Source organism: Aspergillus viridinutans, assembly GCF_018404265.1.
Source record: "Aspergillus viridinutans IFM 47045 DNA, scaffold_2, whole genome shotgun sequence".
Lineage (NCBI taxonomy): Eukaryota > Fungi > Ascomycota > Eurotiomycetes > Eurotiales > Aspergillaceae > Aspergillus > Aspergillus viridinutans.
The window spans coordinates 590,128-610,866 of record NW_025091218.1 but is presented as its reverse complement, the minus strand read 5'-3'; the positions used below and the strand labels follow the sequence as shown (position 1 = coordinate 610,866).

Genomic DNA, 20,739 nt, shown 5'->3' with positions numbered 1-20,739 from the left:
ACCAAGCGAGCGAGGGCTTGTTAGACGTTGTGTTTGTATCTGCAAGCATGATGTCTGTTTTATCTTACACACTCCGCTCACCGGCCCAAATACAGGGTTATATACATCCAAACCCCACGAGAGAAAATATTAGATATGGAGAATAACAAAGGTAAAGACCTGTCGCAAACCGCAATGCAACACAATCCCGATTCCCATTCGCATTTTTCATGTACCAGGAACTCCAACAGGAACATAATGATTTCTTCTCATAAACCCGCCTATGTAGCATTATCTGTACGCCGTCGCTTGTCGCGGTCGTCGTATGGCGAAGGACTCCGTTTCCTTCGACTGCTGGTATCCGGTCTGTATCGGTCCCTTGAGCGATCTCGGTCACGGTCATGGTCACGATAGCGGTCACCGTCCCCATAACTGTCTCGCCGGCTATCATGTCTGTCGTCCCTACGGTCGCGGTGACGGTCTCGCCTCGGCGAATATGATCTTGACCGTGATCTTCGTCTCTCGCGTACAGCACTGGCGTTGGCTCCCGTGGGACCCTTGGGGCGATCATCCGGACGATCAGGTAGGAATCGCTCGTCATGGATACCGAGGAGGGCAGCCTCCCGACGGCGGGAACGATTGTCGAAGCCCCCTCCAAAGCGTCCTGTATCCTCCGTCCTCAAGTCCTTGTACCGTGTCCTTCCCTTCTTTCCCAGCTTGGTCATATCCCGAATTTGCATATATTCAGGCAAGGTCTCACGAGCGACATCGTCGGCGAACCTCTGCCCCATGACATTTCGCTTGTCGAGTCCTTCGCGTTCCAGGTCATCACGGAAGAAGGCACCCTTGTGGAAATAGCGCTGCATAAAGCCGGTCTGGCCACGACTGGCTTCTTTCTCCTGTTTCTGCTTCTCAATAAACTCGCGGTCTTCGCGTTCGCGCTCTTCCGCAGTGAGGTTCCGACGACGCTCAATCTCTTCGCGCTCCTTCTCCGCTGCCTCGATGGCTTCGCGCTCTCTCTTGATGCGCTTGAGTTCTCGTAGCTTCCAAGCAGCATATTCTGCTTCTGGATCCACGCCGTCCCGATCATCGATGGCACCCTCTTCGCCCGCTTCAACCACTTCGTCGTCATCCCACGCTCGGTTCGCCGTCGTCCGCGCAATGGCTTCCTTCTCCAATTGCTCTCGCACCAGCATGTCCGCTTTCTTCTGTCGCTGCGCCTTGCGGGCCTCCGCCTCCGCCACCCAATCGGCGGCATTTTGTGCTTGATTCGGTGCATTGTTGCGCTTGTCTTTCTTGATGAACGTAGGCCGTAACAGAACTCTCCGGGGCGCCTCTTCTTCTGAACTGCTCTCTTCTTCTGAACTGCTCTCTTCTTCTTCCGAACTTTCCTCCTCCTCCTCCTCCTCCTCCCCTTCCTCCTCTTCGTCTCCGCCTACCTGCGCCGTCACCGTCTCCGCTCGGTCGCCAGCAACACGAGCGGTTACCTTTGGTGGTGCCTCTTCCTCCTCTTCCGTCACAAAACCTTCCTCGTCCTCTTCCTCTTCAATCTTTACATCTTGCACGCCTTTCGTGATCTTCCCAGCAGCAGCAGCAGCGCCAGCAGGGAACGAGGTCGCTTTTGGAGCCTGTTGCCTCTGCCGTTGTTGTTCCTGTCTGCGCCGGTCCTGCTCCTGTACCTCTTCCTCTGCATCCTCATCTTCCTCAGATGATGAGGGTTCCTCTGCGATCGGTTTTCCGGGCCGGTAACGCTTAACTGGCTTGAGAGGGTTGGCGGTCATACCGCGATGTTGGGAGGGAAGTGGAGGAGGCATGGCGACGACCGCTCGAAAATGGGATCAATATAAGGCCGTGTCGAGACTCTATCAGCTCATCTGTCGTATTACGAGACTGCGGAAATGGTATATCGTCCGCAGAGGGTGGGAATGGCTATACCGCGGAGGAAAAAGTCGATATCTCTGATCATCTGCCGATTGACGTATGGAGCCCAGCCCAGCGGGCGGTCGAGACTGTAATGAGATCACGTGAACACGCGTTGCGCGCCCCCGCGACGGAGCTTAACCACGAGCAAGGTATCAACCTCTCTACATCTACAACTCTGCCTATCAATCCCAGCGAAACAACTACTGCAGGACCCAAATAATCAACCTCCAAGGTCCCAAAGTCAGCGTATCCAAAAAAAAATGTCCCTCCAAACACCCCGCGTCCTCCCCGCCCACCTCCACGCCTTCCACCCCTCCAGCGGCTCCTCAACACACACCGTCCGCATCCTCGGAACGGTAACAGCCCTACACGGCGACACGGCGACAATAACATGCGGGAATAACGGCGACGTCACTCTCATCCTGAAGTCAGACTCGCATCTGCAGATGGGAAAGTTAGTCGAGGTGGTGGGAAAAGTCACTGAACTAGAGGGCGGGCAGGTACGTGCCTCTGACAGCAAGAGAAACCGGACAGCAGGAGCTAATGATGCGTAACAGGGCCTCGGGATCCGTGTCCTGGCTACGACGGACTGGGGTAACCCTTCGGATTGCGGTGAGTGCCTTGCACCCCTTACCAACTGAGAATCAGGCGTTGGGAAGCAAAGCGAGCGAGTGACTAATGAGGATGGCCGTGCAGACTACAAGATCTATGAACACGTCGTCGAAGTGACGCATAAGTTGAAGCCTATATTCTATGATTCCAATGAATAGATAAATCTGTTTGATTTGTGCATATTTGCCGCGCGATTTAGAACTATATCTCACAATTGACGTACCCTTTATTCAGCGACAATCCTACGGATATGATACCTAGATACTCTGAGTTGGAAGCCCCGTGGAGTCTGCACTGAAATCAATGGATCAGGTTAACGCAGGGTGGTTGCTGTTCGTGGGATATCTTTCTCAGACTCTTTCTTTTCCAACTTCCTTGCTTTACTGGATGAAGCAAGGGGCATAATGGCAATGACAAGGATGTGTATCAATTGCATTTGCCAATGACATGTCGAGGCTTCTAACTGCTGTTTGTAGTTGGTCGGGTCTTATAGATTGGTCTCGGTTGGAGTCAAGTCATACCAAGTCTATTCCTCAGTAGACTACGACTGTACTTGCAGAATCGTTCCAATAAATGTATGATGCATATCCTTTGTTCATCATCTAGATGCTAAGAGAAGACATACCGCCCCTTTGATATCATAACTAAGGAAAATTGATCCAACAGTCAGGCTAGGCAACAGTAGAGTGAAACAGGCTTTTGTGCTTTTGACAACTGTGTCAGATGGGCAGAGTGAAACGCTAGAAAAACATCATGATATGGGACACTTTCGCATAGAAATGCATGGGAAAACAAAGACTTCACTGGAATTGCCAGGAATCCCGCCCAACGCCTTCGCTAAGAAAAAGCCAACAGACTGTGAAGATTTGATCATGAACGAGGTGCGTAAGAATGTAGAAGATGGAAATGGAGAAAGAAATAGTACGAGAAAGAAATAGTAAGAGGAAGAGAGAGGTCATAAGGCATTACTTTGTAATACTCAAGCCGACTCCTTGCTCACGGACTCTGCGTTTTTGCTTCTGGAGCCGAGAGTAACGACATCAGCAGTGACCGAATCTGAGCCAAAAAAGCCAGAGTCCAAGGCACCTGCACCACCAAATTGGAATGGATCGAAATGCGCATTCTTTTGGATGTCCGGGTCGGATAGAATGGCGTGGATGAGATCTTCATCATCAGTTGCGCCGCTGCGCCTACCCGTCCGCTGCTCGCCGTTTGCCTCCTCCTGGTCGTCGGATCCGTTCACCGAAATGTAATCGGATTCAATCCAACCAGACCAGTTGCCGCTCGTCGAGTCCTTGGGTTGCCCAAAAGAAAAGAAGGAGTCACATTGTGCGGAAGACGGCACGTCCTCAAAGATATCAATAAGCATACTGTCAATATTGCCCAAGGCCTCCACATTGAATTCACCGTCGGCCATAGAATGCAGATCGGGTCCTATAGATCGCAAAGACTTGGGCGTCTTATTTTGACGAGGCGTCACAGTCGTACTGCCCTGTACACGGTGGAGTTTCTGCGCGCTGAGCTTGGTGGGCGTCATGTCTGAGCTTCCCTCCAGGCGCGCTCTGGACAAAGGCGAGATACACGGCAACGAATTGCGCTTCTCTCCCAGCAGGTTGCTACGCTGGTTTCGTCTTCTGGGGGTAGGACTGGCGGGCAGATCATATTCAAAGGGCGGACTCTCGAATAACCCTTCGAGGTCTTTGTCAATGGCAGCGTTTTCCTTGTCCTGAGGTTTTTGACCTGGATCGCGACAGTTAACGCGAGGGCTACGGCGTGGACTGTTTAGGGCGGAACCGCCCAAGGGCTTGAGAGGACAACCTTCGTTCTGAGCACTATGAAAGAGCGCTCTTCTCACTGGCTTAGGTGTAAGGCTGTTCTCATCAACCGCTGGACCAGGGCGTTTCTCAAGGTTTCGGGCTGGGCTGGACTGGATAGCCCGCCGCAGCGCCTCTGTTGCATCTTGCTCCTGCCAACGCTTTTCTGCGGTGTCCGACGACCGTCGTGGCTCAGCGCTATTGGCACGACGCCGCTTGGAGGGCACTTCTTGAACGTCATCGTCATTGTCTCGATCGTTTCCATTCTCGTTGCCATTATCTGCGCGCGGGGTTTCCTCTTCCGCAGGCGACGAGGCATCAGATGCGCCGGGGGAGGACCCAGCCGGCTTTGAGGACTGGGGTTTGGGGTGTATTTTCGCCAAGGTGCCATTGTCCGAGAGCGGGCCTCCTCCCTTACGATTCCGGGGCATCCGCTTTTTCTTACCGCTGGCCGGCTTGTTCCATCTGTTCTCAGGGCGCATACACTTGAATTTGTGCAGCCAAAGACCACAGGCTTCCTGTATGTCAGCAGCAATTCCAGTGAAAAAATCAACCTCTAGACTTACGGTTACAGAGAAGGATCTGGACAAAGTCGTTGTCGGCGTCAACCAAGGATTTCTTGAACATTTTGAACTTTGTGACCTCATCCTTGTCGTTCCTTTCCAAAACCCGCCAGAATAGCATGGTCGAATCCTTCATGAGCTCATTGGCATCAGATTCGCCTCCAACGAACTCCTTTGACCAGGCCCTGCGCCAAGTGGGAGTTTCAATGGCCCCGCAGTTCTCGCAGTAAGGAGGGACCTGACCGTCTCGGATACACTTATCCAGGCGTGCCTGGACCTGCCTAAGCCTTCTTGCCCCCGCCCCACTCCGGACTTTGCCATCATCAGTCACAGGCTTCGGCGTAGGCGTCTCAGCGCTGGGGAGGTCGCTCATGGGGCCTGTCCAGGAATGGGCATATTGAGCAGGAACATGTGTCGGAACAACCGGATCACTTGCGGGAATCGCATTCATGAGTTGCTCCAATTCACTTTGTGAGATGGGGGCAGGAGCCAAAGGCTTGGGGGCCTGCCTGAAACTCGCCCGCGATGGTGGCCTCGAGCCGGCCGCACTGGCAGGACCGCGAGTCGGGGCAGGAGCAGGAGCAGCGATTGCTCCCTTCGGAGTCTGCTCTGGCAAACCGTCAGTGGCTAATATGTTTTCGATCTGATTCTCTGGTACTGTGGGAGGATTGATAGGAGAGCTGGCCTGGGCAGCAGCATCTGTTGCGCGTCTGCGCTTTGGTGCGTCATTTGAGATCGACTTTGCACAATCATCCAAAGGAGTACCCATATCATCATCCAAGAGATCATCCAAGCCACCGCTCATGAAACCCGAGTCGGGATCGGTTGCCATAGGTGGAAGGACGGGACTAGATGGATTGGGAAACCCGCAATCCAAGACTGGAGGCGAGGAAGGCATACTGATTGATGGTTCGAACAGACCCTGGTAGCGCGGCTCCTCTGGCGAGTGAGAGTTGTGATCACCTGGATCATCGCTCATGGGGTATGGTGAAGTATAGTTATTGCTCTGAACAGACGATTCGCGTAGAAGGCTGGGGGCCGGTCTCCCTCTGCGTGGAAGGTCGTGCGATCCAGAGATAGGCGTTGGCGGCCGCACAGGCTCCTCGTTCGAATTCTGGGCAGCAGCGATAGCGGGATTGACAGGAGTAGGACGGTGAATCCGAACAGAGGCAGCTGTACTGGCTGCGACACGCAAAGAGCTTGGCTGTCTCTCAATGTTGAAGTCAGATCTACCTGGCCAATCCGCTCGATACAGCTTGGCTCGCTTTCGTGGCTGTTGGTCGGCAGATTCATCACAGCTTCCATAACCTGACTGTACCGAACCCCGGCGGCTGGCATAGTGCGCATGCGAAGGCAGCTCAGAATCGCGCATGGAAGCACTAGAGGAAGGGCGGATTTCCCCGTGTGACATTTCTTGCTGCAGCAGCTGCTGAGGAGCCTGCTGTATTTGAAGTTGCTCATGATGTGGCTGAAGTTGACCAGGTGTGGACACCCTGCTCGGAGCGGCAAGCGCGGACTGGGCGGGTGATATAGACCGAAAATTTCCGTTTGGAGCAATCGAAGACAATTCCCTTGGGGTCGACCCTTCGCTGAGTAACCGGTGAAACCGTTCGATTCCAGCGTGATCCATGGGTGATGTTGTGCAGTCAAGGGGTTGTGTGTTGGGGGGACCCAGCAGCCCGGGGTTCTGACGAAGGAATACTGTCCATGATTGTGCGTCAAACTCATGAGGAATGATGTTGCTCAACTCCCGATACTTCTGCATGCTTTCGAGGTATTCGCTCTGCATAACAGTAGGTACTGGCACCAATCGCAGTTTGACCTCCAAAGTTTCTTGTGCACCTTTCGAAAAGAGACCGAGCACATTTTTGCACACACGACCCGTGACCATAGTCTTCGATTGATGTGCTGGTGCGTTGGGAGTCGGCGAGGCCGAAGCAAGCACCCATGAGAGCATCCCCTGACCGACTAGCGGCGTCTCATATTCTGAATAGTCATAGGCGTATACTGTGTAGTCTTGTCCCAGCTTGGCCACCAGTTCGGGACTAGATTGTCGAAGGAAGATCCATTAGTATGATTTGGTTTGGGCTCAAGGACAGGAGCAACCTACCTCGCAGACACAATGGCTTGAATGCACGTTTTCAGCTCGATGACACCAATCTGAGTTTGCTCGTCCAGGAATGCAGTCTGGATGTCGAGCAAGTGAGGCCACCGGGCAAGGCAATTCGTTTTACTCTCATCGTCAAATGTGTAGAGTACCTTCACTGCAATCCCGCATTCAATGGTTAGCATCAACAAACTGTATCTGACAGAGCAAACCCACGCCTCATAGGCCGGACGGATATTCCGTCCTGAGATTCCATGCCACCAGCAATCCAATCTCAACCATAAGCCAAAGTAGCTGTGAATCCAAAACAGAATTGGAGATAAATGACGTTCGGAGGTTTATGAGGAAGATGCAAGTGACTCGTTCAGGTGTGTCGGACGCTGAGGAACAAGGGAGAGGCGAGTGCTTTGAACGCGAAGCAAGGTAGGAATTTCGAGCCGAACCCGCTCCTATCGGTTATTCATAGCCAGCCTTGATTCGATCGAAGCTTTGCGTCGACCCGGAGAATGTGCAGGTATGTATGATTATGCAATACGGGACGCGGGGGAAGTCGATTGGAATGTTCAACGTGGGACAAACAGGTAGGGGCTTCCTTGAAGCTTATATCGAGTGAAGACACGGTGAAGAAGGAATTGAGGGAAGCAGCGAACTGAAAACAGCCTTTTCGTCCACTGAGAGCAATATGACTCGTCAAGAAAGGAAGCAAGGATGTAATTGAGGAGATGGTTGGAGAGAAGAAAGCTAGTTATGGGAGAGAAAAGCAAGCACGCCTTGCATCCGCACCAGAAGCTGTGACGATCGCCTACTACAGCGTGTTGAGTGTTTCTGCCGACGCGACGTGACGCAGCCAATCGCGACCTCGGGAAAGGATGCCTGCAAAACACGGCAGAGACGCGTGCCACGTGATCCTCCCGCGCCAAGACTCGACACCAGGCTTGACCGCCTTTGACTAAGAAGCTGCTGAGGGCAAGAGAGCAAGAGAGACAAGAAGAGAGAAGACCAGAGCAGCCACCAGTGCCTTTTTATACAGCCACCATGTCGACCGATCCCAAGATTCAGTACGTACTTACCCCTCTTTTCTCTCCAAGGCGTCAACATGAGTCATTGATATCGTTCAATATGGTGTGATTCCAACCACAGTCTGTTCCGTTCATGCTAACCAGACTGTCTATGCTAACAGGGATTTGCTGAACAAGCCCAAGAGCGAACTCACGTATGTGCATCCTATATTTAACCTTTCATCATCGCATACCCTGTGCTTGAATGCATCGGACTTTGGATATGTCATGTGACAGTCACCCATGCGACCCTTCCCTATTCTTGATCCTGTCCGTCCAATTCGCACATCCACAGTTATGTGCTACCCCTTCTCTTACATGTCTCTCTGACATTGTGTTTCTTCAGTGAATATGAGGTCGCCTTGGTAGAAGAACACGAGCTCACGGCTGGCCCCCTGTCTCTTCTCCAAACCGCTACTCGCACTCACACTCAGGTTCTGATCTCATGCCGGAACAACCGCAAGCTGCTCGCCCGAGTGAAGGCTTTTGACCGCCACTGCAACATGGTGCTCGAGAACGTGAAAGAAATGTGGACGGAGAAGCCGAAGGGCGGAAAGGGAAGGGGTGTGAACAAGGATCGCTTCATCAGCAAGATGTCAGTACAGACCTTCTATATGTTACTGCAAGTCACAAATCCTAACTCATCCTACCAGGTTCCTGCGAGGCGATTCTGTTATTCTTGTTCTGCTGAGCTGAATGGTTATCACCCATCTGCATTTCACGTGACTTGCCCGACCAATGTGGCCTGGGGTCCTGCACCGGTGCATGTTTCTTCGTCCATGCTGGAAGGACATCAGGACGACGCATGATTGACATTGATACCCTTTTTCTCCAGTGGATCGCGAGGCGTCTCTTTGTCCGGTCAGGTTTGGAGGGTGGACCGGGCGAATCTGAGTACGACCCTAGCTCTCGTTCGGGCCGATAGCATCTGTTCACCTCTTTGAGTTCCTCGTCTGGCTTTTGTGTTCATCTCATATGACGGGGGCTGATTTGGCGTTTTATGGTTTGCGTCTTTGAAAAAGTTAAAGAGGTGTAAAGTAGTTTAGTGAGCTGGTCGGTGCAAAGGGCCATCATATTGGACTGGCATCCCTGAATCTGAAGAGAAATTCATTATCAGCCAAGGTCGTGGGGATTCAGATCCCCCTACAAAATATCGGGCATGATAGGCTGGCCGGAGCACTGCTCACAAGCAGTTCTCATCCTGGGGTAGCATTACGAATCCCAGCAGTACTCTAATGGCCTGTGATTAGGAAGTAATCAAGCACAAATACAAAGCTAGCTTTACGGTCTCGTTACGTGCTGATGACTTGCAGGTTGTCCTTAGTGCAGAATTATATGATAATACATAGAGAAAGAGAACACACAATGGCCGGGATCCAAGTGTAAGTGAAGAGGAACAGTATCGCTGGAGGTATTCCGCATACCCCTGCACGGTACCGCAAGAGATAACGAGTAAAGGACGGAAAAACGAGTGTTCGAGCCAGGTATATCTCGGCCCACTTATCATCAGATACGGGAAAACCACGTTCATCAAGAAGCCAGAAAAGTATCTACTTACCCTTCCGATGAATCATCGAATGATCTACGGAGAAGAGTTGGGGAATTCTCGATCACTGGCCTTCCGACTCACCAATGATCGTCAGGCCACCACCGATTCTCTCCCGCATCCGCCAGCAAACTTTTAACTTCTATAACAACTTCGAAGATGGGTTCTTCACTATTTTGACTTCATGGCTTCCTTATATGCACTTTCCTAGACAAACGATGAACCAACTATAAACCTGGTAGAGGATTTCGTAATCCGTAGCCATCATCGGCGAGGCTACCTTAGTATTATACTCACCCGGGACCACTTACTAAGGTACTATCCACAGCATCAAGTCCAATCACGGAATCGCAGTCAGATATGGATAGTCATCACGGAAACCCTCTGGAAGCAGCTGAACGTCTTCTAGAAAGAGAAGCTTGCCCTGACGTACGGAGAACTCAGACGGCAAGCTCTCGAAAAGTGTTGACGAGACTTTACGTCTCTCACTTCTTGTCGACATGGAACTCACGCATGTTTGAATTCGGCGCTGTCTTGTTCCTTGCTTCTATCTTCCAGGGGACTCTGTTGTATGCCTCGATCTACGCGTTGGTGCGTTCTGCGTCGGCAGTGGTTCTGTCTTCCTGGTTAGGATCCAAGATGGATCGGTCGAACCGCCTGGTAGCGATCCGTCACTCCATTGGTAGGTCGCTTCTCGTGCCAGCATATTACGATCCAGTAATGAGACTACTATATGGCTACATGACGGCTTACACTTCTTAGTCTGGCAGAGAGTCCCTGTTGCAGTGTCCTGCGCATGCTTTGTAGCCCTTCTCATGCCTTCATGGCGAGAGTCTGAGCCTATTATCTCGGGTTTATTTCTTGCGGTTGTCCTGCTCGCTTGCATGGAGAAACTAGCAGCAACAGCAAACACGGTGGCTGTGGAAAGAGACTGGGTATGTCGTAACAAAGTGAATACTTCTGTGCAACGGACTCTAACGTCGGATTAGGTCATCATTGTTTCAGACACTCTAGCAATCGAGAGGCAAGGTAATAACTTAATATTCTGACGTTATTCTACATTGGACTTACGCCTGTATAGATCTGAATGCATCGATGAGACGGATAGATCTATTCTGCAAGCTTGTGGCCCCTGTGGTGATATCGCTCTTCGACGGCTTGTCTACAAAGGTCGCGGTCTGGACGGTCTTGGGAGTGAATGTTCTTTGTGTCTTTATTGAATACATTGCCATTGCTCAGGTGAGTTCATCGTTTTTCGCCCTTTACACCACTTGAGCCTGACAGGATATCATATTAGGTGTACAAAGCGATACCGGAACTCGTACGGACCGCTTCAGTCCCGCCTGATTATGAAAGTGGAGCTGTCGAGGATGCACCCGAACATCACACGGCGAGCCAACAGAGTTTGATTAAAAGTGCGATTCACCTGGTCAAACGGGCTGCTTCGCCCTGGCGAGAGTACGTGGCTAGTCCAGTCTTTCTGGCATCCTTTTCCTTGAGCCTGCTCTACCTTACCGTACTCTCCTTTGGCACCACGATGGTCACATATCTCTTGCATACGGGATTCGATCCTCTGCAGGTCAGCTGTATGAGAATCGGCGCTGTCCTCGCGGAATTGTCTGGCACATGGGCTGCACCGTTCATGATGGGCAGGATTGGGCCCATTAGGTCGGGATTGTGGTTCCTCAATTGGCAGCTTGGCTGTTTGGCCACTGCAGCAGTGGCTTTTGCCTTGTATGACTCAAACTCTCGGCTGGTAGCAGTGAGCCTCATCCTGGGAGTTGCTTTGAGTCGGATTGGTCTTTGGGGGTTTGATTTGTCGGTTCAATTTCTCGTTCAAGAGGTAATCGCGTTCCCACCCGAGGGCTGCTATCAGACGTTGCTAATGTCTATCATGTAGGGTGTTGAAGAAGATGCCCGGGGGCGATTCTCCTCCACCGAAATGGGCGTGCAGAACGTCTTCGAGATGCTCTCATTTGCAACCACAATAGTTTTTCCTCTTCCTGAGCAATTCAAGTATCCCGTCTTTATCAGTTACGGGGCGATTGCGTTGGCGGCCATATGCTTTGCGGCATACGTGAGAAAAGAGAGAGGGCATTTGCTGCACATGTCCAAGTGTTGGGGTGGCGATAAAATGCGAAGATTGTATCAGACACTTCCTGGAGGCTTATGACACGATCCATCCAATTTTTGTATAGTGATATGACCAACCCTGTACATTCTGACTTGACCGTACCACATGTGAGGTCGAAAGATGTGTATATATGTGCATGTTGTGACGCTTAGTGGAAATAGCCTATGTATGTAACTCCTCAGCACACCATGAAATCACCATGATATCAGGGTATGAATGCATTTTGTTATATTCTACAGTTGAGTCTCTCAGACAAGGGAGCTGCTAACCTCAAGTTTGCCGTGGTAGGCCATCCTCGGACTTGTTGACGATGGAGTGGGCCGCCCCAACTGCGGGGAAATTCAGTGCTTGTTTATGTGTCTCGCTCGCAGCTGCAACTGCGCGTAGCCCAAGCCAACTGCGCACCATGCCTGTTGAGCAGGGGCAGCCGACTTATTATGGAGGTAAAGCACCTGTCTAACCGTCGTTCATATTCTGGCGACCGTTCTTTGCTTGTGGAGTCATCAGCTGTTCTGACTGCATCCAGGCTCCTCCCAGAGCACGGGGACAAGGCAGGTCAGGTCCTCGAAGACGATCCGGGTGCCTGACATGTCGAGCGCGAAAGGTTCGGTGTGATGAAGCGAAACCGATCTGTGCCAACTGTACCAGACTTCGGCTGGGTTGTGTTTACAAGACGATTGTGCCTGCTGCCGTCCCGCGACAGGCTAATGGTCGCACAACTGCTGTGACGGGAAATCCGACCGCAAACACCTTCCAGAGACCGGATGCGAGCTATTTCAGGACGGTACTACGACCTGATGGGCAGCAGGCCTATCGACCGCCGCAGACAGCTGACGCTTCACAATTGCGATCTGTGGATAATGCGGCGACGTCTCCCGGACCATTTGATATGCTTGGTTTCATGAGCGAGATTACGTCCGAGTTGGAGCGCAAGCACCTCGATCTGACCAACGGGTTATCCGAATTTACCAATGCGACGTCTGCCAAGGCGTCGGACGACACTGCAAATGTACCGCATACTGATCGATCGATGAGCTGGGACTCGAGTGTTTATTCAAAGGGAACGCAATCACAGTCTCCCGCGACGGAGGGCATGTGGCTGGAGACTGGAGCCGCGTACGAGGAGCATCTGCTGGCATATTTCCTCAACTCTGAGCCACCCGCGACGATATTCGGACCCGTGAACCTCGAATGGAAATATGTGCGTGAGGTTATCGTAGCGCAATCGGGCGACTTTCAACCTTTGCGGAATAGCATCTACTGTTTTGCAGAGGTGCATAAGGCCATCAGGGAAGGGAGTCAGCCTAATTCGGCATCGACATACCACCAGCAGGCAAGTTTGGAAGGGCAGTCATACATATTTGAGCACGTGGATGAACCAACGTTGGTGAAGGTCTTTACCACTGTCTTTCTGCTCATGCTATCTGAAGTCAGGCATGTCCAAGTCTATGGTCAAAGAAATCAACTAAACGCAGTACAGTCGCTATCATCCCCAGACCTGGGCCGCCATGGGACTTCTTTTCTCCACTCAGCATACCTGTTGCTGCAGCGCTTTCCCGATCAGATCCAGTCATGGACTGGCTTTGGCCGCCTGGTGGTCTCGTGGGTCTCTCTTCTGGATGTGAAGTCGCTGATTGCCGGCCGAGATGGCGATCCTCTGATTGAACTCGGCAGCCTGGCCGAGCTCTCGACCGAGCAAAACGAATCGAGCGGTGCAGCTAGCGGACAATCGTCAACTAGCAGCGGTATTATGGACGATCGTCCGATAGACAAGAAAGTGTCAGAAGATTACCTTCTGTCGAAACCAGGTTATCTTGTCTACGATGCCATTGTGGGGCCCGCGTTTCGGTTCTTCGTCCGAGCCCAGCAGATCATCCGGCGGATCGTGTGCATCGACCTTCATCATCGCAGCCGCGGGACGCTTGGCGATGAATTTGAGGTCCTGCAGATTGCCCACAGAGTGGGCGCTGATCTGGAGACACTATGGAACTGCCGCCCGCCAGTGCTGGACGTCTATGACCGGCCTGAAGAGCTGCTTGACTCCTTAAGTCAGTCGGTCGCGGACGAGGTATGTCGCACATTCCGACAGTATGTGGCCAACTTTCTGGCGATTTTCATCTATCTGCACCGGGTAGCATTTGCTATTTATCCGCGGACTGACCGAGTCAACCGCGCTGTGGATCAAATCATCCAGCTGGCAACGGCTGAGTCGGCGAGTACGCAGCGACACCTGCCGGTCAGCTTCTTCTGGCCGCTTTTTATAGCCGGCCTGGAGGGTACGTTGATTCAGCGCCGGTGGATTGTGCAGGAGATGCAGCGCATGGTGGCCTGTGACAGCGACATGACGCAGCGGCACCCCAACGCGAGCAAAGTGCTGTTCCTTCTGGAGGAGATGACGCGAAGACAAGATGCGTCCCGAACCTGGGCAGATTCGCGGTGCGTGAGGCGCGAACTCTTTACTGATTTTTATGTTCTGATATAGCTTGATAATATGCGTCAAAGAAGGATGTTTAAGGTATGTTTGACAGTTAGCAGATCCATTATTTGCGTGCAAACTACATGGAGATTGCTGCAGACGAGCGTTCATATTGACGGCATGGTAAAATATCATACAGCGAGGGAATTAGTCAGTCACAAACTAAAACTGCTTGACCACTCTCTGGAACCGCTGTGGCTTCCGCATGAACTTTTCAGGCTCATCGCGAGCCCCCTTCTTCCAGTAGTCATACTCCATCCAGGCATTCTCTGGCATCTGCGCCTCGGTCGCCTCGAGAAAGTCACCCAGATCCGGATTCAGAGGAATCACACCCGTCTCGACCACGTACTGATCCCACAGTTTCAGCAACTGCTTCAACCGCTCAGGATGAACATCAGCTAGGTCGTGCACCTCGCCCGGATCGTCGGCCAGATTGTACAGCTGCCATCGCTCGGGGCCTTTGGGTTTCGGAATATATACGATCTTCCAGTCACCGAACCGAAGTGCCGCACGGCCGCAGGTCTCCCATCCTTGGATGAAGTCCTTCTCGTGAATCCGTTCCGACTCGGCCCGCGCCCACGGGTAGAAGCTCTTGCCACGCATGGGGACCACTTCACGACCTTGGTATGTGGGAGCCGGATGTTTGACGCCGGCCATGTCGAGGATAGTCGGTGCGAGATCCATGACCGTTGCGAACTGGTCTGTAATTCCACTCCGAGCCGCGGGCACGCTGCTGGGGAACCTGGCCAGGAAGGGGACGCGGACGCCGCCTTCAGTGGTGTAGGCTTTGTACAGACGGGACGGGGCGGTGGCGGCCTGCGCCCAGCGCGGCCCGTACCAGATGAACGAATTGGCATTGCCCAGATTCTCGAGGCTGTTGTCGTAGTATTTCTGGAGATGGGGCATGACGCCGCTCTGGACCATGGGGTAGGCCTCGTAGGCGGCGCCCTCGGCGCCGTTGTCGGACATGAAGCAGACAAAGGTGTTGTCCAGCTCGCCGATGGAGGCCAGGTGGTCGACGACCTTGCCGACGTTGGCATCGATGCACTCCACCATGCCCGCGTACACCTCCATGGCGGTGCAGGACTTCTTCTTCTCCTCCGGGGTGTAGTCGACCCATTCTTTGACCTCGTCCGCGACGACGGGATGCGGCTCCACGTCCGGACGGATCATCCCCAGCTCCTTGAGCCGCTGCAGTCGCTTCAGGCGCAGCGCGTCGGGTCCGTCGTCGTACACGCCGCGGTAATGGTCGATGTACTCGCGGGGCGCCTGGAGCGGCCAATGCGGGGCCGTGAAGGGCAGGTAGGCGAAGAAGGGGCGCTCGTCCTTGCTCCCGTGCCAGTCAGAGAGATACTGAAGCATCTTATCGCCGTACCCGTCAGACGAATACCACCCCTCTGGCAACCGCTTCACGTAGTGATCATCTTCCATGTGAAGGGCGATGTAGCTCGCTTCGAGGAAGGTAGGCGTGTCATCGGACCCCTGGAGCTGGGGCTCGTAGGCATAGTGGTTCGAGCAGGCAGGCAGATGGGCAAAGGAGCGCTCGAAGCCTCGCTTGTGAGGCGATCGCTCAGGCGTGAGGCCCAGATGCCATTTCCCGGACATGACGGTGTGGTAGCCTGCATCCCGCAGCAACTCGGGGAGCGCAACGACGCGCTCGTTCAAGTATCCCTCGTAACCGGGCATGCCACGCTGGGGCGCCGTGCTCATCTGGGAGCCTCTGGGTCCGTTCTGACCGGAGATGTTGGTCCATTCGATCAGGTTGCCGAGACCTGCGATGTGGTGGTCTGTCCCGGTCATGATCATGGCGCGGGTGGGACTGTCGCGGTTACTCCAGGGTCAAGAGCGCATTGTAATGCTAGAGAAGAGACACTCACGAACAAGCGGCCGCAGCATGAAAGTCTGTGAAACGTACTCCTCCATTTAAAGCAAGACGATCGATATTGGGTGTGCGGATTTCTCCTCCAAAGCAGCCTACATCGGAGAAGCCCAAGTCATCGGCGACGATGACGAGGAAATTGGGACGTTTATCCATGATAGAGCAACAAGACGGTGCCGAGGATGAGGCAGGGAGATCTGACGGGAGGAAGGGAGATGAGGGGAGAGCAGCGCCGCCATTATGTATCAGCTCAGCCACCAGTGTGGTTGTTGTCGCTGTATCTCACAGACCAATCGAGATGCGTATTCAGTTAACTTGATAATCCAAGACAGTCCAGTAGGACTACTTGCCGGACGATCTTCTTTCATCTGACCACCACCGGCCGTCGGCTGTCGGCTGTGCAGCCACTCCAGGAGTGTACCTGGACATTTGCTGTTGAAGGTCTCTATTTTATTGGCTCACTTTGAGACGTCCCATAATTAGCCATCAAAACTTCATGGGACAAAGCTTTGAGTGGGGATCGGTTCTATCCCCCTGTCAATGGGAGGACTGCGGGGTGTCCGGATTCGGCAATCAGTGACGCCTCAGATTGTCCATACAGCGTCCACGCAGCTGCAATATAGCATTGCTCTCGTCTGTTATCCTCTTCTTTCTCTCTATCAACTGCACCTTCGACAGTCCATCATGGCGTGATCTCTCCACTCTGTTGCGCAGTCGGCAGTCGGCTAACCATACGTCATCCTGCCCTGACATAATCAAACACCAGTATGTTGATCAATCTCAGCGTCAAGGGTACACTCACAATGCCATCATTACATTGCTTGGTTCTTTGAATAAGTGATCCTCTGGATCTATCTGATCGGGTATCAGCACGTTGATCCGTTCCCCGCGTTCTTACCGGGAGAACAGAGTGTCGCTATCTAATGCAGGACCAGATGTCTGTTGACACTTGCACAAAATGAGGTCGTACATCCAAGTCCCTCAACAGGATCCTGATGATCTTGATACCGTTTTTCCTGACCCCACTGAGCAGACGGCTTCTCTTCTTGCCGGGTTACGGCTGTTCTGGCTGGCAGCTGTGCTTTGCTGCGGTGGTGCGTTGTTTGGGTATGACTCCGGGGTCATTGGTTAGTCCTCAGTCATTAGTATTACCCCCGTTACACTCGGATGCGAGGCTGATGATCTACAGGAGGGGTGCTCACCTTCGAGTCCTTTGCGCGCGACTTTCGATACAGTCCCGCAGACAAGACCCGCGTCAGCTCCATCGCCGTTGGCATCCAGCAGGCCGGCGCCCTGGTAGGCTGCTTCGCCATCTGGCCCGTGACGAACCGCTGGGGCCGTCGTCTCGCCATGATGGCATGCTCTGCCGTCTTCTGCGCAGGGGTCATCCTCGAGGTCATCAACTCGCACTCGCTGGCCCTGTTCTACGCCGGCCGGGTGATCTGCGGCCTGGGGATCGGAGGCTCCGCCACCGTCATCCCCATCTACATGGCCGAGATGAGCCCCAAGGAGTCGCGCGCCCGCCTCGGCAGCTGCTACCAGTTCACCTACACCATCGGCATCCTCGTCTCGTACTGGATCGACTACGCCGTCAAGTTCATGCCCGCCTCCCCAGCCCAATGGCAGATCCCCATCGCCCTGCAGCTCGTCCCCGGCGCCCTCATGGGCCTCGGCACCACCACCCTCCCCGGAGAGCGTCCGCTGGCTCCTCGCCAAAGGCGACCACGCCCGCGCCCACTCCAGCCTGCTCTGGATCCGCGCTGCGTCCCCATCCTCCCCCGCCCTCTCCGCCGAATTCACCCAGATGCGCCGGGGCCTCCAGCAAGAGCGCGCCGCAACAGCCAACTTCCACCCCCGCGAGCTCCTCGCCGGCCCCAACGCGCGCCGCCTCCTCCTAGCCTTCGGCCTCTTCCTCGCCCAACAATCCACAGGCGCCACCGCCCTCGCCTACTTCGCCCCGCAGTTCTTCTCCCTCCTCGTCGGACCCAGCGAAAGCAACAGCGCCACCCCGCTCCTCCTAACAGGCATCTTCGGCGCCATAAAAGTATCATCTTGTCTCCTCTTCCTCGTCTTCCTCTCCGACCGCTTCGGCCGCCGCCCGCTCCTCCTCTCCGGCGCTGCAGCCATGTCCGCCTGCATGCTCGCCACCGCCGCCGTCCTCAAATCCCACCCCCCAGCACCAGCACCAGCACCCGGATCCTCACCAGGAAGCATTGCGCCAGCAGCCATCGCAACCATCACCCTAATCTACCTCGACATCATCGCCTACAATCTCTCCTGGAGGCCCCTCCCCTGGCCCTGCGTGTCGGAGCTCTTCCCCACGCGCATCCGCGAGCCCGGCGTGGCAGTGGGTGTCGGCGCGCAGTGGACGTTCAATTTTGTGTGGTTGTTTAGCACGCCGTTCATTCTGGCGAAGATCAAATGGGCTACGTTCCTGCTGTTTGGGGGGTTGGATCTGCTTATCGTGGGGTTTGTGTGGGCGTTTGTGCTGGAGACTAGGGGGAAGTCGTTGGAGGAGATTAGTGCCTTGTTTGAGGGGGGGTATTCCCCTCGTTTGTCTACTCCGAGGGAGACTGGTAGTGATGGTGATGGTGATAATGGCAAGGATGCAAGTATACTGCATGTGGAGGCTGGGCGTGCTCCTCCACAACCTTGATCTAAATAGTATATATCTTAGATGAGAGGAATTGACTCCCGAATATTGCATTGTCAATTACTAGTAGAGCAGCTGGACACTCTTGTTGCTACTAATAGCATTGAGCAAGCGTGATTGTTCGCCTAATGTACATCTATCATTCATGAATTACTATCGTCACGAGTACTCCCGGTACCCTGTCGCAGAGAAACCTCCCTTGAGCAAGCCAGCATCAAACCAAAAGCAAAGCAAAACACAAACCATCCATAAACCATTGTAAGAATGTTACCGCCTAGCATCCTCATTAAACTCCGAATAATCAATCAGGTTCCTTCGCCATAAGGTGAAATAGCAAGCAGGCTAATCCGCAGACCCTTGTTTCCATACTTTTCCCAACCAGGCGCCAGTATGGATCGTAGTAGTGGTAATAGTCATCAAAGTAAAGCACGAGGTCATTGTCACATCAGGGGTGGAAAAAGGCTCAAACGTTGATCAAATCGTCAAAGCTGTCGTCGGTCGAAAAGGCATAAGAGTGCTCCGTCAGGACGGACGCCTCCGAGTCCCGACGGACGGACTGGTCCATGGACTCACCCGTACGAGATGGTTCCAGATGCAGCGGATCATCAAAGCCAAAGGACAGCGCCTGCTGAGGTCGCGGGGTCATCGGCCCTTCGGAAGACGATGCTGCTGCATCCGCCACGTCGGTCAACTCCGGGGCCGTTGTGTCGTTGTAGGTAATCTTCTTCACCATCTGTGCTAGATGGAGCTTGATCGGCTCATCTCCGCATTGAGCGTGCTTCAGGACTTCGTTCTTCAGTCCAAGAATCTCCGAGCGCAGGCGTGCAATCTCAGACACCAGTTGCTCCTTCTTGTCCGACTGCTCCCTATACCGCGACTCAAGAAGCTGTGTATGCTCTTTCTTCTTCTGCCGGCATTTGCTGGCGGCCAATCGGTTGCGTTCCAGGAACTTCTCCCGCTTCGCCTTCTCCTGCTGCTGTTCGTTATACTCGGCCTGGGTCATCTTGGAATCGCGGACCTTGCGACGTTTGGAGCTGCCGCCATTGCTGTTTATGGCCGTCTGCTCACAGAAGCTTCTACGATCGCTATGAGTCTGGAAATTCTGTGTTCCGTTGGGAAATTGGCACTGAGACAGCGAGTATAGATCACCGACCGTGTGAGTCTTGCTGTCACCATATGGAGGTGGAGTAGGCTGACCATTGCGGACATGGGAGTGCTTGAGGTCGCGTTCAAGATTAGGATTGGAGAACATCTGTTCGCGCTTTCCGTTCCACGAGGGCATGGAGGAAGAGATAGGACTCATACCCCAGAGATGCTCTTCGTCAGGGAGAGAAAGCCCAAGAAAGTCACCGGAGAAGGAATTAGGAGGAGCAAAGGGAGAGGGGCCAGGATTGACAGCATCGGGGCCAGGCATTGCAGACCGGCCAAAGGCGGACTGCTCCGGTAACATATTGAGAGTCGACATCGCGGGAGCGATGGTTGCACGATGCGTCGTACAAGGGGGGTTTCAGCTGAAGAGTACGCCACAGACAATGGTATTTGAATTAAGTATGGATGAGAGAAAGCTGTCAAGATGATAATAAAGGAGCAAGACAGAAGAAAACAAAAGGAGAAGAAGTAAGAGTTAGATATCTATAGCAGTGGTGGATTGATAGGGCGGGAGTGTAAGTGGCGGGCCGAGAAGTGACAGCTCGATCCGGCCAAACAATCAGAGCGGGAGGGGGCAGCGGGAAGGTTTTGCTTGTGACTTTTTGTGTTTAGAGGCAAGAGCCAAGGTAGCTGCAGGGGGAGAGGAAGATGGAAAAGGAGTACCGTAGTTGATGGGAGAGGCGTACGTGGATAGACTTATCCAAGAGAAGGAAGGAAGGAGAACAAGGCGAATAAGAAGGGACAGGAGAATAAAACCGCGTTGGTGAGGAGGAGACGAAAAAGGGAATTGGCGCAGATGAGTCTAGAATCCGCAGAGAAGGCCAGAGAACGAGAATTGAGAGGGAG

At 53.4% G+C, this 20,739-nt stretch overlaps 8 protein-coding genes across 8 annotated transcripts; 4 read left to right on the top strand and 4 right to left on the bottom strand.

Annotated features, from left to right (window-relative positions):
- Nucleotides 1–260: 260 nt before the first annotated feature.
- On the bottom strand, nucleotides 261–1,793 carry Aspvir_003811 (microfibrillar-associated 1 family protein; the record flags this gene model as incomplete). Its single annotated transcript, XM_043267060.1, has 1 exon — nucleotides 261–1,793. One exon carries the CDS (start codon nucleotides 1,791–1,793, stop codon nucleotides 261–263), a length of 1,533 nt encoding a protein of 510 aa, XP_043122995.1.
- Nucleotides 1,794–2,162: 369 nt separating this feature from the next.
- Nucleotides 2,163–2,672, top strand: Aspvir_003810 (putative ssDNA binding protein Ssb3; the record flags this gene model as incomplete). The annotated part of the gene is made up of 3 exons (XM_043267059.1): nucleotides 2,163–2,402; nucleotides 2,460–2,514; nucleotides 2,599–2,672. 3 exons carry the CDS (start codon nucleotides 2,163–2,165, stop codon nucleotides 2,670–2,672), a joined length of 369 nt encoding a protein of 122 aa, XP_043122994.1.
- Nucleotides 2,673–3,493: 821 nt separating this feature from the next.
- Nucleotides 3,494–7,183, bottom strand: Aspvir_003809 (putative GATA transcription factor (Ams2); the record flags this gene model as incomplete). The annotated part of the gene is made up of 3 exons (XM_043267058.1): nucleotides 3,494–4,842; nucleotides 4,895–6,936; nucleotides 7,002–7,183. 3 exons carry the CDS (start codon nucleotides 7,181–7,183, stop codon nucleotides 3,494–3,496), a joined length of 3,573 nt encoding a protein of 1,190 aa, XP_043122993.1.
- Nucleotides 7,184–8,033: 850 nt separating this feature from the next.
- Nucleotides 8,034–8,752, top strand: Aspvir_003808 (mRNA splicing protein SMD2; the record flags this gene model as incomplete). The annotated part of the gene is made up of 4 exons (XM_043267057.1): nucleotides 8,034–8,056; nucleotides 8,179–8,211; nucleotides 8,403–8,651; nucleotides 8,710–8,752. The coding sequence occupies 4 exons, from the start codon at nucleotides 8,034–8,036 to the stop codon at nucleotides 8,750–8,752; spliced, it is 348 nt and encodes a 115-aa protein (XP_043122992.1).
- A 1,210-nt stretch (nucleotides 8,753–9,962) lies between these two features.
- Nucleotides 9,963–14,218, top strand: Aspvir_003807 (uncharacterized protein; the record flags this gene model as incomplete). Its single annotated transcript, XM_043267056.1, has 8 exons — nucleotides 9,963–10,284; nucleotides 10,365–10,537; nucleotides 10,592–10,631; nucleotides 10,684–10,841; nucleotides 10,900–11,445; nucleotides 11,503–11,679; nucleotides 12,263–13,165; nucleotides 13,217–14,218. The coding sequence occupies 8 exons, from the start codon at nucleotides 9,963–9,965 to the stop codon at nucleotides 14,216–14,218; spliced, it is 3,321 nt and encodes a 1,106-aa protein (XP_043122991.1).
- Nucleotides 14,219–14,374: 156 nt separating this feature from the next.
- Nucleotides 14,375–16,247, bottom strand: Aspvir_003806 (arylsulfatase; the record flags this gene model as incomplete). The annotated part of the gene is made up of 2 exons (XM_043267055.1): nucleotides 14,375–16,031; nucleotides 16,090–16,247. The coding sequence occupies 2 exons, from the start codon at nucleotides 16,245–16,247 to the stop codon at nucleotides 14,375–14,377; spliced, it is 1,815 nt and encodes a 604-aa protein (XP_043122990.1).
- Nucleotides 16,248–17,049: 802 nt separating this feature from the next.
- Aspvir_003805 (uncharacterized protein) lies at nucleotides 17,050–18,747 on the top strand (the record flags this gene model as incomplete). Its single annotated transcript, XM_043267054.1, has 3 exons — nucleotides 17,050–17,218; nucleotides 17,281–17,787; nucleotides 17,810–18,747. 3 exons carry the CDS (start codon nucleotides 17,050–17,052, stop codon nucleotides 18,745–18,747), a joined length of 1,614 nt encoding a protein of 537 aa, XP_043122989.1.
- Nucleotides 18,748–19,207: 460 nt separating this feature from the next.
- atfB (bZIP transcription factor atfB) lies at nucleotides 19,208–20,209 on the bottom strand (the record flags this gene model as incomplete). The annotated part of the gene is made up of 1 exon (XM_043267053.1): nucleotides 19,208–20,209. One exon carries the CDS (start codon nucleotides 20,207–20,209, stop codon nucleotides 19,208–19,210), a length of 1,002 nt encoding a protein of 333 aa, XP_043122988.1.
- Nucleotides 20,210–20,739: the final 530 nt, after the last annotated feature.